This window comes from Mobula birostris, chromosome 8, assembly GCF_030028105.1.
Source record: "Mobula birostris isolate sMobBir1 chromosome 8, sMobBir1.hap1, whole genome shotgun sequence".
NCBI lineage: Eukaryota > Metazoa > Chordata > Chondrichthyes > Myliobatiformes > Myliobatidae > Mobula > Mobula birostris.
The window spans coordinates 105,185,107-105,208,044 of record NC_092377.1 but is presented as its reverse complement, the minus strand read 5'-3'; the positions used below and the strand labels follow the sequence as shown (position 1 = coordinate 105,208,044).

The 22,938-nt window shown below is 42.0% G+C and overlaps 1 protein-coding gene across 17 annotated transcripts in view; it reads right to left on the bottom strand.

Annotated features, from left to right (window-relative positions):
• senp6a (SUMO specific peptidase 6a) overlaps positions 1-22,938 on the bottom strand; it is a 160,007-nt gene that overhangs the window by 9,612 nt on the left and 127,457 nt on the right. For all 17 annotated transcript variants that reach the window (XM_072265875.1, XM_072265874.1, XM_072265867.1 and 14 more), the window contains 3 exons: positions 20,690-20,782; positions 14,466-14,854; positions 4,380-4,462 (listed from right to left, as the gene is read on the bottom strand). In XM_072265875.1, the coding sequence (XP_072121976.1) occupies positions 4,380-4,462; positions 14,466-14,854; positions 20,690-20,782 (565 nt within the window). The remainder of the gene's footprint in view (positions 1-4,379; positions 4,463-14,465; positions 14,855-20,689; positions 20,783-22,938) is intronic.

Sequence of the window (22,938 nt, the reverse complement as noted above, 5' to 3'; positions counted from 1 at the left end):
CACTGTCTGTAGACGCGAGATTGGGCCAGACAACATCTTAGGCCGAATACTCAGGGAATATGCACACTAGCTCACTGACATCTTAAACACTTCATCCATCCAGGCTGCTGTCCCAACAAGCTTCAAATCAGCAACAATCATCCCTTTATCAAAAAACTCAACACCTTCAGCACTAAAGACTACTGCCCAGTGGCACCAATGCCAATCATCAGTAGAATGGCACTAATGCCAATCAGACTGACCCAGAGTTCATTGTGTGGCACAGCACTGGGGTGGAGTTAGTGCTGCACCCCAGTGTTCACATGGCAATGAACCCAGGGGTCTGGATATATTTTGCACGATTGTATTTTACTGATGTCCTATATGCTTACCATCTTGAATGTGCGAGGACTAGGCCTTAGGCTGCGGTTTCTCCTGTTTAAGTTGCTAGGAGAGAGGCGGAGCCAGTGTGCTCCACCAGGGGCAGTGCGGTGCGGTGTCCAGGCTGGAATCGGTGCTGCCCACCCCAGTGTCTGCTCGGCGGAGGACAATCTTTGTTGTGGTTGTCTGCAGATTTTGGCGGTGTTGGATGGCTCGAGTTTGTAATCTATCATTGAGTGGCTTCTTATACGTGCTACATGTGCTTTGTGCTGCATTCATGAGTAACCACGTATGGTTAAATGATAATTAAACTTGAATTGAATTGAAGCGCTTTGAATGACTGATAATGGCACATATCAAAAACTCCATTCATAGAAACATAGAAAATAGGTGCAGGAGTAGGCCATTCGGCCCTTCGAGCCTGCACCGCCATTCAGTATAATCATGGCTGATCATCCAACTCAGAACCCCGTACCAGCCTTCCTCCCATACCTCCTGATCCCTTTAGCCACAAGGGCCATATCTAACTCCCTCTTAAATATAACCAATGAACTGGCCTCAACTGTTTCCTGTGGCAGAGAATTCCACAGATTCACCACTCTCTGTGTGAAGAAGTTTTTCCTAATCTCGGTCCTAAGAGACTTCCCCTTTATCCTCAAACTGTGACCCCTCGTTCTCATACTCAATCAGGTACAGGTTTCTCAAGAGCGATTACTCTGGAGTTCAGCTCTCTTTATATAATCGTAACAGCCCTTAGGTACAGTGAGAGACCATGTGACTTGTTGAGTCCAGAGTGGTCCATGTACAACAGTTCGATCCATGCTGATTCACCGGAGCCCTTTAAATTATTTCCCCTTGTGAAAGCCCTGACTGAATATTCCCACCACCCATAAACACAAGAGTTCCAAGTCACTCACATTATCATTCTTAAAAAAACTTTATCCCTACACCTCACTATACAGTTTGTAAAATTTAAAATTTGTGACCATGGTCCCTTACCTTTGTGGTTATGGATTAGGAGCCAACTTAAAATGCGTATGGATGAACATAATAAAACACTATTTAAAATCACAAGACAGGAGAACAGCATTAGGCCATTCTGCCAATTGAGTCTGCTCTGACATTCCATCATAGCTTACTTATTATCCCTATCAACCCCATTCTCCTGTCTTCACCCCGTAACCTTTGATGCCCTGACTAATCAAATACCTATCAACCTTCACTTTAAATATACCCAAATACTTTACCTCCACAGCCATTTGTGGCAATGAATTCCCCAGATTCCCTACCCTGTGGCTAAAGAAAATCCTCCTAATCTCTGTTCTAAAAGGGTATCACTCTATTCTGAGGCTGTGCCCTCTGGTCCTAGACTCCCCCACTATAGGAAACATCCTCTCCACATCCAGCCTATCGAGGCCTTTCAATATTTGACAGATTTCAATGAGATTCCCCCCTCTTTCTTCTAAATCCCAGTGAGTACAGGCCCAGGGCCATCAACTCTCCTCATAGTTAAGCCTTTCATTCCCAGAGTCATTCTTACAAGCCTCCTCCGGACCCTCTCCAATGCCAGCACAGCTCCTAATAGGTAAGTGGCCTAAAATTGCTCACAATACTCCGTGTGGTCTGACCAATGCCTTATAAAGCCACGGCATTACATCCTTGCTTATATATTCTAGTCCTCATGAAATGAATGCTAACATTGCATTTGCTTTCCTTACCACCGACTCAAACTGCAAGTTAACCTTTGGAGAATTCTGTACAAGGACTCCCAAGTCACTTTGCACCTCTGATTTGGAGTTTCTCCCCATTTAGAAAATAATCTACGCCTTTATTCCTTCCACCAAAGTGCAGGACCAAACATTTCCCTACACTATATTCTATCTGCCACTTCTTTTGCCATTCTCCCAATCTAAGTCCTTCTGCAGACTCCCTGCTTCCTCAACACTACCTGCATCTCCACCTACCTTCGTATCATCTGCAAATTTGGCCACAAAGCCATCATTTCTGTTCTCCAAATCATTGACATACAATGTGAAAAGAGACGATTCCAACACTGAACCCCGCAGAATCACTCGTCACTGGCAGCCAACCAGAAAAAGCCTCCTTTATTCACATTCTTGGCTTCCTGCCAGTCTTCTATCCATGCTAGTATCTTACCTGTAATACCAGGGGCTTTTAGCTTGTTAAGCAGCCTCATGTGTGACAGCCAATCCAGAATTACCTTTTCCTTTGTGGGTACAACCACAAGCTCCTAGAAATAACTACCTCATAGGCATTCTATAAATTCCATCCCATGGGACCCAGCACTAACCTGATTTTCCCAATCTACTTGCACATTGAAATCTCTCATGACTATTGTAACATTATCCTTTTCACATGCCTTTTCTATTTCCAATTGTAATTTGAACCCCACATCCTGGCTGCTGTTCGGAGGCCTGTATATACCCCCCACCAGGGTCTTTTTACCCTTGCAGTTTCTTAACTCTACCCACAAGGATCCTACATCTTCCGAAGCAATGCCATCTCATTCGAAGGAATTGTTTTCATTTTTGTTTTAAACCAACAGAGCCACCTCATCACCTCTGCCCACCTGTCTGTCCCCAGAAAGTCCAGCCATTGCTGTTCTGCTGTCTTCCCTGCTTGTGTTCCCTTCCAATCAACTTCAGCCAGTTCCTCTCTCATGCCTCTAATTCCCAATGATCCATAAATCTGAAACTCTGCCCACACACCAATTCCTCAGCCACGCATTCATCTGCCAAAACATCCTATTCCTAATATCACTGGGGCATTGCACAGGCAGCAATTCAGATTACTACCTTTTCAGCTTACTGCCTTTATTCTCTCTTCAGGACCTCCTCCCTTTTCCTACCTATATTGTTGATACCAATATGTGCAACAACTTCCGGCTGCTCACCCTCCCCCTTTAGAATGCTGTGGACCCAATTACAGACATCCTGGCTCTGGTACGTGGGAGGCAATATACCATCCAGTTATCTCTTTCATGGGCACAGAATTTCCCGTCTGCTCCTCCAACTATGAAATCCCCTATCACTACTGCACTCCTCCCCTCCCCATATGAGCCACAGAGCCAGACTCAGTGCCACTGTGGCTTTGCTCTGCTCGGTCATACCCACCCCACCCACCAACAATATCCAAAGTGGTTGTTGAGGGGAACAGATACAAGGCTACTCTGCACTTGCTGCCTATCCCCTTTCCTCCTGCTGAAGGTCACCCAGTTACCTATGTCACGCACCTTAGGTGTAACTACCTCTCTCTGTATATCCTGGCAATCAACCTCTCAACCTCCTGAATGATCTGTATTTCATCCAGTTTCAGCTCCGATTCCTTAACACGGCCTGAAAGAAAATGTAAGCTGAATGCACTTCTTATAGATAAAATCAGAGACACTGGAGGTCTCCCTGCGTTCTGAAATGCCACAAGAAGAGTCTTCCATTCTTCTGCCTGGGATCTCCCTCTGCTCTAACTGTGCAAAGGAAAGAAAAGTCAAACAAAATTTTTAGAAAACCTCTATGAGTCAAAGCCTGAACTCCCTACTCCAACATCCGCCCACTCACAAAATGGCCACTCCGCTTAAACACAACTTTTTATTGGCCCTTGCCCAAGTGCCTAATTACGCACAATCCAACGCCTCCTACGGCGCACAGAATGCCCTGACTGCCCCCCATTAGCTCCTTTAGAAATCTCACTCGTGGTACGCAATCCAACATCTCCTCGGGAACTGTAGCGTGCAGAATGTCCTGAGGACCCACACTAGCTTCTTTTGAAATCTCTCCCACTACACAATCCAATATCTCCTCGGGAACTATGACGTACAGAATGTCTGCCACAGTTCTTTTGTTGTTTCAACAACTGACACAAGTATCCATAGTGATACTTAGCAAATTGCTACCACTTCCATGGTGAAGTTGGCATCAATTCCTAAAGGTTTGATACTTTAAGATTTCCCATTGTCATAAATCCATTTACTTATAAGAAAGATGATACAAGAGAAATCCCACCTGGCCATATTCCTGATCTGGCGAAAAGTCAAAGGGATCTTCACTGTCATCGGCGTAACTGACTTCAATTTGCTTCAAGGCATCTGTTCAGAAAATTGAACACACGTTAGCAGTCTTAATCCTGAAGTGAGCAACATCAGAGGTCCAGCTGTGACAATCACCCAATACATGTTTAAACAGAACACACTGATAATCATCATCAATTGTCCCATATCTACACAGTCTGGACCCCACCCAATAGTAATTTGTCCTCAAAAGTCATTGTGGATCCTTTGCAAGACAGCAACAGTTCTAACATCTTCTCTCCAACAAGCTCTTGTGTGTCAGGGTGTTAACAGTTAAATGTGAAGGAATATGTAGACATTGGGATATTTAACCCTATAATGGACTCAAGTGAAAATTAACTGTTGATTGTGACAAGAGTTGTCAGCTACACAAGGAAGACAATTCTGTTCGGAGGGGACAATGCTCCATCTTCTACCAATAACCTGTATTTACCAAATCCTGAAAAGCATCCAACAAATACTAAGGCCAAGTCTTCAAGAAGCTGCTGACTATGTCAAGGTACATAAAGACGTTCCAGTTAGTACGTTGGGAGGCAGTGTGAGAATCGATATGACCCCAAGAAAATGCTCTCACCTTCATATTTTGCAATCCCATTTTATGCATACAACTGGCTAGTGACAAATTATTTTTTGAAGACAAAAGTATCAAGTTAACCTCTGGATAATAAAACTCCAGTGAGGGTAGGAAATATATATCAAGTGCCTTTATAGAATCAGCCAAAAGGTAAATCTAAATTTTAATCTAATGAATGCACAATTTTAGTGTTACAGAAATTATAAGAAACCACAAAAAGTGTACAACATTTAATAGAGACGTTGAATAGAGTGTGTGTGTGTGTGTGTGTGTGTGTGTGTGTCTGTGTGTGTGTGGGGGGGGAAGGTGAATGATGAGCTCTTCTCAAAGGCAGCATGAAAACTAGAGGAGAAGCAAAGAGATGGCATGAAGGAATGAGTAGGGATACCAGAATCTGCAAAACCTGGACCAAAGTTGTGAGAAAATAGATTTCAGAATGAACAACTTTGTGCTGATCATAAACTGGCAGTGCCGAAAGGTGGAATCATCAGCTAGATTGGTGATACGTGTAAGTAAACTGAAGTGGGCTCATCTCAACCATCTGAGGGTGCCAATACTTAAAACAATAATGCAGCTAGGCAATACAACTTACTTCAGTGGCCTCCATTCCCCATTTCAAATTGGCCCATAGGACCATTTTATCCTTTTGTATGTGCATTGTGGTCTCAGAAAGAGCATATTTTATTTGCTACAAAACATTCAGTAAGTGACAAGCTTGGGAAAAATTCCAACACAAACAGATAGAGAAAATTTAAAGTGTGTAGGAGCCATGTATCACTTTTCTGTATTGTATCTTGTGCCTCATTTATTACAGTATGGTAATCTGTCACATGGGTTAGGTGTGCTGGAAGCAAATTAGTAGTTATGTATTCTTACTGAGCCTTAGCTAATTGCTTAGTTTAGTCTAGTAGAGAGGGGATAAGCCACAGGCTGATTTTTTGTTTGACTGCTAATTTAGTTCGACTGCTTACTATGCTTATAGCGACGTTATTGGAACACTAGCCAGATCACTAACTTCACTTAAATATGTATAGAATGCCAATTCTGATATTGCTAATTTGAACACTTAGCTACAGTGATTTGAACGCTAAGACTGTTATATCACTAATATAGTTTCATTAGTTTTTGAATCACTATAAGATTATTACGAAACCAGCAAAGACGAACAAAGGATCAAACGTACCTTTTTCGAATATGGAACTTTGTTATTTGGAAGTACACCATACAGTGTCGGTCTCTTGGCTTTGTCTCTGAGCAGTTTTGTTTTTAAAATAACCACTACATTTGTCAACAAAAAAAAGTTCTACCAAATGAACAAAGCATTGCCTTGGACTTCCTGGCAAAACTGCAGCAGCTTGCAGCAAGTAAACGGACTTTATGTTGATTCATGCTGTGTATTTGTGGTTTGAGCACAGTTTTGAATGGTCAGCGCTGCCTGTCCATTGGGAACCGTTGCTCAATCATGTGATGTTTGTCTGAGGCTTCGCTGCTTTGTTTTATTGAAGTGCTGAAATATTCCGGCTGCAGATGTTTGAATTGAAGGCTGTTTGTTCGTACTGGTTTAAGCGCTGTGGATATGCGGACACTTTGTTTGTTGACTATGTTTATTGAATCGAATATCGCTGGTGCTGCGGGCGAACAAAGAGTTAATTGCAAGTCATGCAACTACAGCAAGTAACATGAGTGTATTGAAGCATGGAACTGATGCCAATGACCTTGCAGTTGGGGCTTGCAAAGGGGAATTAAAGCTGAAGCTAAGGCTAAACACGAGGAATTCTGCAGATGCTGGAAATTCAAGCAACACACATCAAAGTTGCTGCCAGGCAGCATCTCTGGCCTGCTGCGTTCACCAGCAACTTTGATGTGTGAAGCTAAGGCTAGTCTACTTGAAGGTCTTCAAAAGGAGTATGAAAAAAATATGGAAATAATTAAAGGTTTAATACCATTTATTAATAATCTTATGAAAATTAAAGAAAATACCTCACAAGTGCAATCTAATCTGTGAAGCTGTTGTCAAGCAACATCACACACTAATCTAATTACTTCCCAAGCTCAGCAGGAAAGACAAAATAGGCATTTGTCCAAGCACTGATCACTATTGTAGTGCATTCATAGGGATGTGAAACAATGCTTGAAACAAACATGTTATATTGCAGGTCATGTTGCCGCAACAAGTGAATATATGCCTCACCTTCCATCAGACAATGTTTCTCAAATTCCAGGGCATGTTTTGACCACCCATAGAGCAGGGGACCCAAAGGATGACATGAAACCAAATGACAGCGTGTTTAATGTCAGCACTCAAACTTCTGTTGCAGGAAGAAAATCTTCCATTACCTATTACCACCTCTGCATGCAGTAAAACAGAGGCCGATTTAGCTGCTGCATTAATAGTATGTCCACAATTATAGGTCAAACATATGCTAGAAGAGCAAGAGGAATAGCTATGGAAAAAGGAACAGCTCAAGTTGGAGGAAGAAATTGCCGCACGACTCACTAATGTGCTGAGGACTTCAAGGTGGGTTTCTAGAGCAGCACGAGGTTGAGCCCACTAGGGGATCAGCTATTCTGTATTAGGTGTAGTGCAATGAACCAGAATTGATTAGAGAGCTTAAGGTAAAAGAACCTTGAGGGCAAGTGATCATAATATGATCAAATTCACCCTGAAATTTGAGAGGGAGAAGCTAAAGTCAGATGTATCAGTGTTACAGAGGAGTAAAAGGAATAACAGAGGCCCAAGAGGGGAGTTGGCCAGAATTGATTGGAAAAGGACACTGACGGGGATGACGACAGAACAGCAATGGCTGGAATTTCTGGAAGGTATTCGGAAGGCACAGGACAAATACATCCCAAAGAGGAAGTATTCGAAAGGAAAGATGACACAACCATGGCTAACAAAAGAAGTCAAAGTCAAAATAAAAGCCAAAGAGAGGGCATATAATAGAGCAAAAATTAGTGGGACATTGGAGGATTGAGAAGCTTTAAAAACCAACAGTAGGCAACTAAAAAGTAATTGAGAAGGTAAAGATGGAATGCAAAAAGTAAGCCAGCCAATAATATTAAAGAGGATACCAAAAATTTCTTCAGGTACATAAAGTGTAAGAGAAGCGAGAGTGGATATCAGACCGCTGGAAAACAATTCTGGAGAGGTAGTAAATGCGACACAATGAAATGGCAGACGAACTGAATAAGTATTTTGCGTCAGTCTTCACTGTGAAAGACACAAGTAGTATGGTGGAAGTTCCAGGTGTCAGGGGTCATGAAGTGTGTGAAGTTACTGTAACTAGAGAGAGGGTTCTTAGGAAACTGTAAGGTCTGAAGGTAGTTAAGTCACATGGACCAGATGAGGTACACCCCAATGTTCTGAAAGAGGTGGCTGAAGAGATCATGGAGGCATTAGTAATGATCTTTCTGGAATGGTTCTGGAAGACTGGAAAATTGCAAATGTCACTCCACTCTTCAAGGAGGGAGAGAGGCAGAAGAAAGGCAACTACAAACCAATTATTCTGACCTCAGTGACTGGGAAGATGTTGGAGTAGATTATTAAGGATGAGGTCTCAGGGTATTTGGAGGCACATAATGAAACAGATCGTAGTCAGTATGGTTTCCTCAAGGGAAAATCTTGCCTGACAAATATGTTGGAATTCTATAAAGAAATAACAAGCAGGATAGCCAAAGGAGAATCTGTTGATTTTGTGTACTTGGATTTTCAGAAGGCCTTTGACAAGGTGCTACACAAGGCTGCTTAACAAGCTACATGGTATTACAGGAAAGATTCTAGCATGGATAAAGCAGTGGCTGATTGGCAGGAGGCAAAGAGTGGGAACAAAGGGAATCTTTTTGGTTGGCTGCCGATGACTAGTTGTGTTCCACAGGGGTCTGTGTTGGGATTGAATCTTTTTACATTATATGCCAATGATCTAGATGATGGAACTGATGGCATTGTTGTAAAGTTTGGAGACGATATAAAGATAGGTGGAGGGTCAGGTAGTTTTGAGGAAGTAGAGAGTCTACAGAAGGACTTAGATTTGGAGAATGGGTAAAAAAAAAAAAGAAGTGGCAGGTGGAGAAGAAATGAAAGGGTTGACTATCTTCTAATTGAAGAGAAAAACTTGTGCAGAATTCCCTAAAGTTTAATTTGAATGGTGAGTCTGTAGTGAAGGCAAATGCAATATTAGCATTCATTTCAAGAGGACTACAATATGAAGGCAAGGATGTAATGTTGAAATTTTATAAAGCACTTGGAGTATTGTAAGCAGTTTTTGGCCCCTTATCTTAGAAAGGATGTACTGAGACTAAAGAGGGTTCAAAGAGGTTTCCAAGAATTATTCCACGATTGAACAGCTTGTCATATGAAGAGTGTTTGAGGCTCTGGGCCTGTATTCACTAGAATTCAGAAGAATGATGGGTGACCTAATTGAAACCTATTGAATGGTGAAAGGCCTTGCTAGAGTGGATGTGGAGAGGATGTTTCCTATGGTGTGAGAGTCTAAGACTAGAGGACACAGCCTCAGAATGGAGGGGTGTTCTTTTAGAATGGAGATGAGGAGGAATTTCTTTAGCCAGAGAGTGGTGAATCTGTGGAATTCTTTGCCACAGGCTGCTGTGGAGACCAAGTTTTTAATGTATACTTAAGGCACAGGCTGATAGATTTTTTTTATTGGTCAGGGCACGAAAGGATACGGGGAGAAGGCAGGATATTGGGGCTGAGAGGAAAATTGGATCAGCCATGATGAAATGGTGGAGCAAACACGATGGGCCAAATGGCCTAATTCTGAACCTGTAGCTTATAGTAATCTTCTGCACTTCTAGTAATAGACCAAGACAACTGGGCTGCTCCAAAGAGCACTATTATGAGGTCATTCTTACCCTCGGCCATTAGGCTCGATAATGAGTCAACCTACAGCTGGGGAAGTGATGACCTCCTTCTGTTAGACTGTTTGTGGTAACTTACCCTTTTATTCTTTCTACTTCTAATATTTATATCCGTGCACTTCAAATTTCCTTTGTGACATTGTAATTTCCTTTGGGATCAATGAAGTATCTATCGATCTATCTCATGGTCTTATGGAGTACTAAAAGTGCTCCAGCAGTACAAGTCTTATATTGAAAAGGCACAAAGAAATACAAAAACACTCAATATTAATGTTAATTCGTTTGTTCAAGTGTTTGTGAAACATGAACAAGACGCCCAAGAGGTAGTTCAGGGTAATTATTCTCAGCCTGCACTAATGAGGCACTCTGAATCTATGTCATATCCAACAGCTTAAAGGGCTCATGGGGACATTAATTTACAGCATAGAAACACTCTTGTTTCAGCTGATGGAGGTCAAAATAGTACTACTGATATTATGAAGAAGCAAAATGAAATAACAACCTTTTTGGTACAACAGCAACACATTTCATCTTTGCCTAAGAGAGTCTCAGATCTTTGATGGAGATCCTTTGCAGTGTCATGCATTCATGAAAGCTTTTGAAGGCAAGACTGGCAGCTCTAGTCACTTCCTTGTACAGCACACCAAAGGTCACCCTAGAGAACTTGTCAGAAATTGAAGCATATTGACCCCAAGAAAAGATATCTAAAGGCTTTGTTACAGGAACGTTCAACACCATCCAACCCTCTGTCACCTCTTTCTAATGATTTAATTTCATTTTTTACCAACAGAGTCATTCCACCCCCTCTACCTTCCTGCCCATCCTTTTGATACAAGGTGTATCCTTGGACATTAAGCTTCCAGCTATAATCTTCTTTCAGCCATGATTCAGTGATGCCTGTAATCATACTTGCCAATCTGTAACTGTGCTACAAGTTCATCAACCTTATCCTGTATACTGCGCGTATTCAAATATAACACCTTTAGTCCTGTATTCACCTTTTTCAATTTTGTCCACCTTTTACGTTGCAATTCATCCTGTTGACTGCAATTTTGCCCTATCATCAGCCTCTCCTTGCTAGAAGTCTCACTACACACTGTCTCTGTTTGTAAACCAGCTACTTCATTTTTAGCACTATCACTCCGGTTCCTATCCCCCTTCCAAATTAGGTTTAAATCCACCCGAACACTTCTAAACAACCTGACCACAAGGATATTGGATCCCCTTGTGTTCAGGTGTAAGAAGTTGCTTTTGTGCAGGTCATACCTTCCCCAGAAGAGATGCCAATGATCCATAAATCTGAACCCTGCCCCTGGCCCAGCACCAGTTCCTCAGCCACGCATTCACCTGCCAAATCACCCTACTCTTACCCTCACTGACATATGGCACAAGCAACAATCCAGAAATTACTACCCTTGAAGTTTTGCTTCCCACCTTTCTACATAGCTCCCTAAAATCTCTCTTCAGGACTGCCTCACCTTGTCTACCTATGTCATTGGTGCTAAATATATACCAAGACTTCAGGCTGCTCACCCTCACCTTTGAGAATGCCATAGTTGTGATCTGAGACATCCCTGATTCCTGGCACCAGGGAGGCAACGTACCATACAGGTGTCCCCTACCATGCCCTCAGAACTTCGTCTCTGTTCCTCTGACTAAGGAATCTCCTATCAACACTGCAGTCCTCTTCACCTCTCTGCTCTTCTGAGCCACAGCACTAGACTCAGTGCCAGAGACCCTGTCACTGTGGCTCCACCGCCCCCCCCCCCCAGATAGGTCATCCCTCCCCCTATAGTATCTAAAGTTATATATCATTATTGAGGGGAACGGCCACAGGTGTACACTGCAATGGCTGTGTATTTCCCTTCTTTCTCCTGACAGTCACCCAATTACCTGTCTCCTGCAATCTAGGGGTGACTACCTCCTTGTAAATCCTGTCTATCACCTCCTCATTCTCCTGTATGAGTTGAAGGTGAAGTAGAGGTTATTATCAACAGTTGTCCAATTACTAAAGCATATCTGATCCCAATGATTTGGGAGCACCAACACCCAATCATCTGTTGCTTCTGAAGACCTCACCACCCTTACCACCAGGAGAGTTTCAAAGAGGAGATATTTATGCTCATCATAGATGGGATCAAGTCCAATACAGGTCACACTTGTTTTGGAAACAGTGAGTCGAAGAATATTTACCACAGCTCCAGGAATATCAGAAATGGTCAGGTATAAAACTCAATTTCCTTCCAGGAGACACAGTGCTTATAGTTGATGACACAGCATCACAAAAGTCATAGATCGTGGAGACAGTATTTCGTCTTTCCAGGCAGAAGAGGGTTTGTGTGGCAGGTGTGCATCAAGAAGAAGACCGACTGTCTGGTCAGGCCTATAACCAAAATCTGTCTTCTACAGAAGGTAGTTTTCAGGAGCTACAGGTCTAGAAGTTTCGTGACTTTGATGACACAGAGCAGTGGTAAAGATCACTCTGTACTGGGCTAAGTGGTGGTAACCTCTGGCCTAGATGACTGATACATGACTAGACTGGAAGAAAGAAGACAGACAACATTTGTATAAATATTGTCCTTGAAGATTTCATATCTCCTATTTTAGTAGTATGTAACTGTAATCATTATAGTGTAATAATTAAAGGTCTAGGATGTAGGAGCTATGTTCTATCTGTATGGTATTTTGTGGAGCACTTATTATCGTTATGTCACATGGGTTGCGGCTTAATAGAAACAAATGAGCGTAGTTACGTATTCACACTTTGTCTTCGTTGTTTAGTTTAATGTAGTTGAGAGGCAGGAAGCCATGTGGTGATTTCTGTTGACTGCTAATTTAGTTCAATCGCTTACTACGCTAACCTCACTTAAATACATATAGAATGCTAATTCTGATATTGCTACTGAGAATGCTTAGTTATGCTGATTTGAATGCCAATATTGCTATATTGCCAATTCAGTTTCAGTATTTTTTTATTGCTATAAGATTGTTTGTTTTTGCTGGTTTCTTAATAAAGGTTCAAACGTATCTTTTTTGATTTGGAAATTCATTATTTGGAAGCGCGTCATACAGTGCCTTCGTCTTTCAGTGGTTTGGTTTGTTTTAAAGTAACTGCTACTAAGTGGATCAATGTTCCAAAGGTCAATTGGAGACCAATGGGCATAACATGACATTATACACTATAAATTTTTGCTTGTAAAATGCTTCATGCAACAGAGCAAAAACATGAACGCAACTGCTATATGCGTTTGACATGCCAGTGGGAAATTATAGTGCAGTCCATCCGCATGTGTTGACATGCTAAGAAAAACTGCTGGATGTCAGTCAATGTGAAATGCTGCAATATTTGTGTTTATGTAGTTCAGTAACCACACGGGCCTCACTGGAAAAGGCAGCTTGCTCCGAAGGAAATTGAACAGCCATTCTTTAACAGCTGGGGATTCACCACTGAATCTTCAGTTATGCACCAAACAACTCCTATGTATGAAGTAAGACAGTTGAAAAGTATCCTGAATAGTTGTATCATGGTCTGGTACAGCAATGTGAATGTGCAGGAATGTATGAAGCTGCAGAGTGTTGTGTACTCTTCCCAATACATCATGAGCACACCCCTCTCCACCACTAGTGATATCCACAGGAACTGCTATTTCAAGAAGGCCACATCTATCAAAGATCCCCAACATCCGGCCCATGCCCTCTTCTCACAGACATCTACCATTGGGCAGGAGGAAGAAAAGTCTGAAGATTCACTAGGTTTGCGAACAGCTAGATCCCTTTAAACATTCAGTTCGTGAACCAATTGGCACTTTAGTTTAGCAACACTATGACCACTTTGCACATTCTTTTTGTTCTGATGGCGTCCTTTGTTGTTAAAAAAATATAAATTATGTTTAAAGCGTTCTTCTGAGTGCTGCTTATATGATGCTATGTGCCTGTGATGTTGCTGCAAGTTTTCATTGCACGTGGACTTGCGTATATGACAATAAACTTGACTTTGACCATCAAATTTCTTGAGACCCCATTCACTGAGTGCCTCTGCTGTAATTTTCCAATAGCATAGACAATCACATTACTAAATCTCTGTTTTGCATGCAAGTTTGTAAATAGCCTGTAGTAACTGTATCATTATACATAAGAACCAAAACAAAAACTGCTACATGTCCCCTATGCAAACGATTGAGGCATATAGTAGAATTTCTAAGTCAATAAACTTTATCATTGAAGGTTCTCATGAAACTTTATCCTTGATTGTTCTCACGTGAAACTCCCCTCTGCAATAAGAGTCCACAAATCCTAACTCGTTATTTCTTCAGTAATGTTGATAGTCATTTTATGTATTTGCTACAAGCCAACAAATTTAACAATCACACAGATCAGTCATAGTAAATCTGATTCAAATGGCAATGTGCCCCTGGCCACTCTTACCTGGCAGCTTGTAAACATGTGAGTTTACTTCATGTTCACTTTCAGCTGTTTCATGAACAGCTATTAAAAATCTTTGAAATGTTATTTCATTCAAAGTCGAGCATTTTATAAGACTCTTTGTGAAATTAAAAGGTGACTGGTATTTACCTAGCTGTTTACCTTCCATACCATTTTCTTTTCTCTCGACAGAGCTCTGGTGATCTTCTGATTCTGCGTTCAGCTGATTAAAGTTGCTAAGGACGTTATTAGCTGCAGACAAGCATCTTCTTGTGTGGAGTTTATCAAACTCCACACTCTCACAGTTACTGCCAGCAGAGAGCTCTGGCATTCTGCCGATGATGGTATGAGTTTTTCTCTGCCCGTTTGCAGCTGAGTTCTCAGTTAAACTGTCCATCTCCTCCTGCAAAGCAGAGTTATTGTTGCTTTCTGCAGGCGCGGAGCTGTTGTCGTGCTGCATTTCTTCATTGTTCTGCAACTTAGGATTTGGTTCAGTGCAGAGGCCAGGAAAACAAATCACCGCCAAAAACCAATGAGCCCTGCAGCATAAACAAAAGTACAAATCTTACTTCTCAACAATAAGAACATTACATGATCCTGAAAAAACTCAGAACTTCAACTGCAGAAATAGTATAATATCAAGATATATTAATTGATAGCATTGCAAATGATCTAGTATCTGACTGAAATCCAAACTCTATTCTAGATGTGTACAGATTGCATTAATTTTACTTGGGTAACAATAGAACAAAAAGCAATTGGCGCAAATATCCGCCAATGTTTCCTGCACTGAACTGCCACCTAGTGCTTTTTATTGGAAGTGCACACAAATTTCAGGCAAAAACAATCCTGCCTGTCAATATTACTCTCGCTTAATTTCTTATATCCTTCACATACATGAGGAGTAAAAATCTTTACATTATGTTGCCATCTGAATGTGCAATATGCAAATTATAGTAATTTGCAATAAATAGTATGTACAGTAAGATATACAACAGAAGTCAATATAGCTTCGGAATACAATTGCATCAGCGTGAATTAATCAGCTGGTGGAAGAAGCTGTCCCGGAGCCTGTTGATCCTGGCTTTAGTGTTACGGTAGCATTTCCCGGATGGTAGCAGCTGGGACATTTTGTAGTTGGGGTGACTTGGGTCCCATACCTGTTGCTGTAAATGTCCTGAGTAGTGGGAAGATCACATCCACTGATGTGCTGGGCTGTCACTGCAGAGCCCTGTGTTTCAGGGAGGTACAGTTCCCATACCAAGCAGTGATACAGAGAGTCAGGATGCTCTCAATTGTGTCCCTGTAGAAAGTCCTTAGAATTTGAGGACTTAATCGAACTTCTTCAACTGCCTGAACTGAGATCCTCTCTCAACCCTGATCCATTGATGTCAATTGGGGTGAGCCTGTGTTCCTTCTGTAGTCCACAACCAGCTCCTTTGTTTTTGCAACATTGAGGGAGAGATTGGTTTCTTGACATCACTGTGTTAGGATTACTTCTTCTCTGTAGGCTGCCTCATTACTGTTTGAGATAAGGCCAATCAACGTAGTATCATCTGCAAATTTAATTAGCAGTTTGGAGCTGTGGGCGGCGACACAGTCATGAGTGTACAGAGAGTCAAGGAGGGGGTTTAAGACACAGCCCTGAGGGGCTCCTGTGTTGAGGGTCAGATTAAGTGTCAGTAGTGGGTATGTATATGCTAGGATATCCCAGGGACAGCACTCCAGTTGAAGGCAGCAAATGTTGGCAGGAAGAAAAAAAGACTTTCTTTTCAATAAAGCAGTAATCCCTTATGGTGTAATAATCGTTTAACTCAAACAAGTTCGAAAACCCTCCACTTCAATTTTATCTATTCTATTTTAAAATGTGTTTCTCAGGACCTCAGTGTTCCTGGCAAGGTCAGCAGTTATTGCGGGCAGTATCCTGATGGGCCAGTTTCTTAAAGCCATTTGAGAATGTTTAAACTAATTTGGCAGGAGGATGGGAATCGCAGTGATAGGGCTGAGGATGGGGCAGTTGGTTTAGAGACAAACAGCAAGAACAGGCAAAATGGCATTCAACAGGATATTGTAAAATCAAAAAGGGTAATGAATACAGGACTGTAGGTGGTTTTTTTTAAACACACAATATATGGAGTAAGGTAGGTGAACTTGTAGTACAGCTGGAGATTGGCAGGTATGACGTTGTGGGCATCACTGAGTTTTGATTGAAAGAAGATTATAGCGGGAAGCTTAACATCCAAGGATACACATTGTATCAAAAGGACATGCAAGTAAGCAGAGGGGGTGGAGGTGGCTCTGTCGGTCAAAAATGAAATCAAATCCTTAGAAAGAGGGGACATAGTATCAAAAAGTGTAGAATCCTTATAGATAGATCTAAGAAACCGCAAGAGTAAACAGACCCGGATGGGAGTTACGGTATGTACAGGTCTCTGAACACTAGCAAAGATGTGTGCTACAAATTACAATGGGAGATAGAAAATGCATGTCAAAACAGCAACGTTGTGAAAGTCATGGGGGCTTTCAATATGCAGGTGGATTGGAAAAATTAGGTTGGCGCTGAATTCCAAGAGTGGCAATTTGTAGAATGCCTAAAAGATGCCTTCTTAGAGCAATTCATGGTTGACCCCACTAGGGGATCAGCTATTCTGGATTGGATGTTGAGCAATAAGCCATAATTAATTAAAGAGCTTAAAGTAATAGAACCTTCAGGGCCAGTGATCATTATATGATAGAATTGACCCTGCAATTTGAGAGGGAGAAGTTAAAGTCAGATGTATCAGTATTGCAGTGGAGTAAAGGGAATTACAGAGGTATGAGAGAGGAGCTGGCGAAAGCTGATTGGAAGGGGACACTCGCAGGGATGATGGCAGAGTAACAATGGCTGGAGTTTCTGGAAGCAATTTGGAAGGCGCAGAACAGATACATCCAAAAGAAAAAGTAGTATTCTAAAGACAAGATGACCCCACCATGGCTGACAAGGGAAATCAAAGACAGCATAAATGCCAAAGAGACAGCATATAATAGAGCAGAAAGTAGTGGGAAGTTAGATGATTGAGAAGCTTTTAAAAACCAACAGAAGGCAACTAAAAAAGTCATAAAGAAGGAAAAAATGGAATTCGAAGGTAAGCTAGCCAATAATATCAAAGAGGATACCAAAAATTTCTTTGGATATATAGAAGAGGTAAAAGAGAGGCAAGAGTAGATAGTAGACCACTGGAAAATGATGGAAAGTGGTAGTAATGGGGGACAAGGAAATGGCAGATGAACTGAATAAGGATTTTGCATCAGTCTTCACTGTGGAAGACATAAGCAGTACGCTGGAAATTCCAGTGTGTCAGAGGACAGAAGTGAGTGGAGTTGCCGTTACAAGACGAAGGTGCTTGGCAAACTGAACGGTCCGCAGGTAGATATATCACCTGGCTCTGAAAAAGGTGGCTAAAGAGATTGTGAGGCATTATTAATGATCTTTCAAGAATCAACAGATTTTGGCAAATGTCACTCTATTCTTTAAGAAGATGGAGAGGGAGAAGAAAGGAAATTGTAAGCCAGTTAATCTAACCTCAGTGGTTAGGAAGCTGTTGGAGTTTATGTTAAGGATGTGGTTTAGGGGTACTTAGAGGCACATGATAAAAAAAAAGGCCAAAGTCAGCATGGTTTCCTTAAGGGAAAACCTTGCCTGGTAAATCTGTTGGAATTCTTTGAAGGATGGATAAATGAGAATCAGTGGATGTTGCATACTTGGATTTTCAGAAGGCCTTTGACAAGGTACCACACGAGGCTGCTTAACAAGATAAGAGGCCATGGTATTAAGATAAGATTATGAGGACACACAGTCCTCTTTTATTGTCATTTAGTAATGCATGCATTAAGAAATGATACAATGTTCCTCCGGTGTGATATCACAGAAACACAAGACAGACCAAGACTGAAAAACTGACAAAAAACAAATAATTATAACATATAGTTACAACAGTGCAAGCAATATCATAACTTGATGAAGAACAGGCCATGGGCACAGTAAAAAAAGTTCAAAGTCTCTCGAAAGTCCCATCATCTCACGCAGAGAAGGAAGAAAACTCTCTCTTCCTGCCATGAGCTACCAGTGCCGCAAACTTGCCGATGCAGCATCCTGGAAGCACCCAACCACAGTCCAACTCTGAGTCGTCCGAAAACTTCGAGCCTCCGACCAGCCCTCCGACACCAAGCACCGGGCACCATCTCTGCCAAGCGCTTCAACCCCAACCCCGGCTGCCAGTAACAGGAAAAGCCGAGAATTTGGGGTCTTCCCTCCGGAGATTCTCGATCGCACAGTAGCAGCGGCAGTGAACCGGGCATTTCAGAAGTTTCTCCAGATGTTCCTCCTTGCTTCTCACGTCTGTTTCCATCAAATCAGAATTGTGCACGGCCCCTATTTAACAAATACGACATCATTTCATCGGCCAGGCCACGCATACTGCGTCACGCCGCCATCTTCTCCTCTTTTTACAGGAAAGATACTAACATGTGGGCATGTGGCCAAGTGGTTAAGGCGTTCGTCTAGTGATCTCAAGGTCGCTAGTTCGAGCCTCAGCTGTGGCAGCGTTTGTGTCCTTGAGCAAGGCTCTAGTGTCTGTGCGAGGAGTGGCGCCCCACACAGACTTCCAATCTGCGCCTTGTAAGGCATGAAAATGCCCAATGCAGACCTCTCATGGTCTGAGTCGATGTTCCCTTCCCTACTAACATGGATAAAGCAGTGGTTGATTGGCAGGAAGCAGAGTGAGAATGAAGGGAGCCTTTTCTAGTTGGCTTCCAGTGATTCGTGATGTTCCACAGGGATCTGTGTTGGGACCGTTTCTTTATACATCATACGTCAATAATTTGAATGACGGGATTGATGGCTTTTTGGCCAAGTTTGCGGATGATATGAAGATAGGTGGGAGGGGCAGATAGTGTTAAGGAAACAGGAGGGTTGCAGAAGGGCTTAGATAGATTGCAGAATGGGTAAAGAAGTGGCAGATGGAATACAGGTCAGGGAGTGTATGGTCATGCACTTTTTGTAGATGAAATAAAAGCATAGACTATTTTCTAAATGAAGAGAAAATTAAAATATCTGAGGTGCAAAGAGACTTGGGAGTCCTCGTGCTGGATTACCCAAGGTTAATTTACAGGTTGAGTCTGTGGTGAGGAAGGCAAATACAATGTTAGCATTCATTTCAAGTGGACTAGAATATAAAAGTAAGAACGTAATGTTGATGCTTTATAAGGTATTGGTGAGGCCTCACTTGGAATATTGTAAGCAGATTTAGGCTCTTATCTAAAAAGGGGATGTGCTAACATTGGAAAGGGTTCAAAAAGGTTCACAAAAATGATTCAAGGATTGAAAGGCTTGTCAGATGAGGAGCGTTAGATGGCTCTAGACCTGTAATCACTAAAATTCAGAAGAATAACGGGTGATCTCATGGAAACCTATTGAATGTTGAAAGGCCTCGAGAGGGTGGATGTGGACAGAATGTTTCCTATGGTCGGGGAGTCTTTGGCCAGAAGGCACAGCTTCAGAATAGAGAGATGTCCATTTAGAACAGAGATGAGATGGAATCTTTTCAGTCAGAGAGCGATGAATCTGTAGAATTTGCTGCCACAGGCAGCTGTAGAGGTCAAGTTACTGGGTATATTTGAAGCAGAAGCTGATAGATTGTTGATTGGTCAGGGCATGAAGGGTTATAGGGAGAAGGCAGGATATTGAGGCTGAGAGGGAAATGAATCAGCTATAATGAAGTAGCAAAGCAGACTCAATGAGCTAAATGGCACATAATTCTGCTTCTGTATCTTATGGTCCATCCATAGTTGCCTTCTTAAATCAATGTAGTTCACATGATTAAAGTGCTCCCTTAGTGCTGCTGGGTAGGGAATCTCATAATTTAGACACACAGGTGATAATATTGGTGGTGATAATCCTTAATCATGGTGCTGTGTAGGTTGGAAGGGAAAATGCAGATAGAGCCGCCTCCATAAGCCTGCTACCCATGCTCTTCAAAGATGGCCGAGGTTGCAGACCTGGGGGATGCTGTCAAAGAAGCCCTGGCAAGCTGCTCCCATGTATTTTGCAGACAGCACTTATGCAGCTAGTGTACCAAAAGGGAAAGACAGTGGAAATAAACATTTAGGATGAAGAAATAGCTGTGAGCGCATCTTCAATGTTGCATTCTGTTTAATCAATACCTTCAGCTTGCAAATTTGGACTTGCTTAATTATAAAACCAGTGGAATATTGCTGCAAGTGCCCTTTAAAGGAGAGAAGGCATCATATCCCAATACTTCAGTCAAGTTGAAGACCATGGCTGATAACATGCCTTACACAAATAGGGATAAGGAATATTTCTCTACAACACTCACGTTTCATTAATTGGAACAAAAACAAAATCTTTCTGAAATAGATCCACATGGCGTGTCCATGTTTTCACCCTGGCATGTCGACGCTGTGGTAATCTAAAAAGAGAGAAGATTTTAGGTTGTGAAATTGAAACATACCTATGCCAAACTAATTATTACATAAAGATGAATTTTGCTGCACAGCAGATACAAATGAACTGGGTAGATCTTAAATTAATTAGGCAGATTATTTATTTGCTCAGGCGGAAATGGCCATCAATGGAGACATCTGTCTTGGCGGTCCTTCCTTAATAGTCCTGAAGTATATTAAGGTTCAACTACATTGGGTGGGTCTGGAGTCACATAAAGGGTCTGAGCTTATGTTCCATGGTTCAATAGTTCCATTTAATGTCAGAGAATGTATACAATGTACCACCTGAAATTCTTGCTATTTGCAGGCATCCACAAAAACAGAAGAGAACCCCAAAGAGTGAATGACAGTAAAACGTCAGCACCTCAAAGCCCCCTCCCCCTCCTCCCCAGTGCACAAGCACCAGCAAAGCATCAGCCTTCCCCCTTCCCCTTATTTCAACAGGAAGCATCAGCACCCACCACCCACCAAGCAAGCATCGCAAGGCCCCCAAAGAGACGATGATCTGCAGTCCAGCAAGAACTAATTGCTCACCCGACAATTGGACACCACAGTCTCTCCGTCTCTCACCAACAAGTGGGAGAACTACATCTCCTTCATTAACAAAAGAGCTCACAAAGAATGTACTCCTTGCCGCAACTGGTAAAGTTCCATCAGGGAGCTATGCTCTTGGAGTCCTAGATCCCTCTGTACAACACTGTCAAATATCCTGCCATTAACTGTATCCTTTCCTACATTTGATCTCCCAAAATGCAACACATTACACTGTCTCCGATTAAACCCCATCTGTTCACATCTGTGAGATATCTCATCTCCTTCATTAACAAAAGGGCGAAGCAGAGGATGTATTTCATGCAGCAGAACATACTGGCGCAATTCTACACTGCCATCACAGAGACCTTCCACACGCCAGCCAATATTGTCTGGTGTGGTGCAGCTTCCTCTCAATATATGAAAACTATCGCAAACTGTCAAGTTAGCAAGAAAGGTTATTGGCTGCAATCCACCGTCACTGCAGGACTTGTATGTGTCCAGGACAAGGAAGCAGGCAGAAGAGGAAAAAAAAAATCACCGTGGACACTGGCAACCTCACAAACTGCCTTTACCAAAAGCTCCCTTTGGAAAACACCATAGGACTATTAAAACAAAAACACACCAGTTTAACAGTTTCTCCCCCCAAGGCAGTCAATCCGATCAACCATTCTAGTTAGACCTCCCCTCACACCACTCTATCTATTACCCCCATCACTGCATTACAAACACTCTAAACCACTGTTCATAATGCTGTTTATGTTGTAAATACATGCTGGTGTTTAGAAATTTATGAATGTTTTATTTCATTCCTGTACTTTGAACGCTAACATTATTAGCTATGTTAAAATTTGATATACATTTCTTTATTTTTTTTTAATTCTTTATTCTTTGTAACTGATTAATGTTTTTGTTTGTGTTTCACGTTGTGCCCTGACCAATGCACCACAGCAAATTCTGAATACGCGTAAATGCATATGATGAATAGAGTTGATCTATAATAGGGCAAGATAAGCAGATTTTCTTTCCTGAAGAGTATTAGTGAACTAGACTGGCTTATAGCTTTCTAGGTTACATTACTGTCACTAGTTTTTAAAATAGTTGGTTAATTCCTTAATTTAAGATTCCTAGCTGCCATAGGTGGAGTTGAACTCGAGTCTCTGGACTGGTGACCCTGGCCCAGTAACTTGCTCTATTCTGTTGTACCCATGTCAAAGCCGAGAGCTGAAGTGCTCCAAGCTGAGCTCTCCAAGGATCTTTTCACTTGCTGCCGAAACCCCTTAATGAAGTCATCACAGCCTAACAAAACCTTCAGATTCAGAATGGAGAAGTTGCAACTCATATTTAGTGAATGCACAGGCTGTGGGGGAAAACTAAATAAAAAAGTTAATTTTTCTTCCAAAAGCCATCAAGGTGACAGGGAAATGGGGTGCTGGATTACTCCTGGTACCACATGCCAGTCAGGGCAGGAACAGGATGATAGCACAGATGAATGAGTGGCTGAGGAAGTGGTGCAATGGGCAGGGTTTCAGATGTTTCAGACTTTTCAGTCATTGGGATCTGTTCTGGGGAAGGTATGACCTGCACAAAA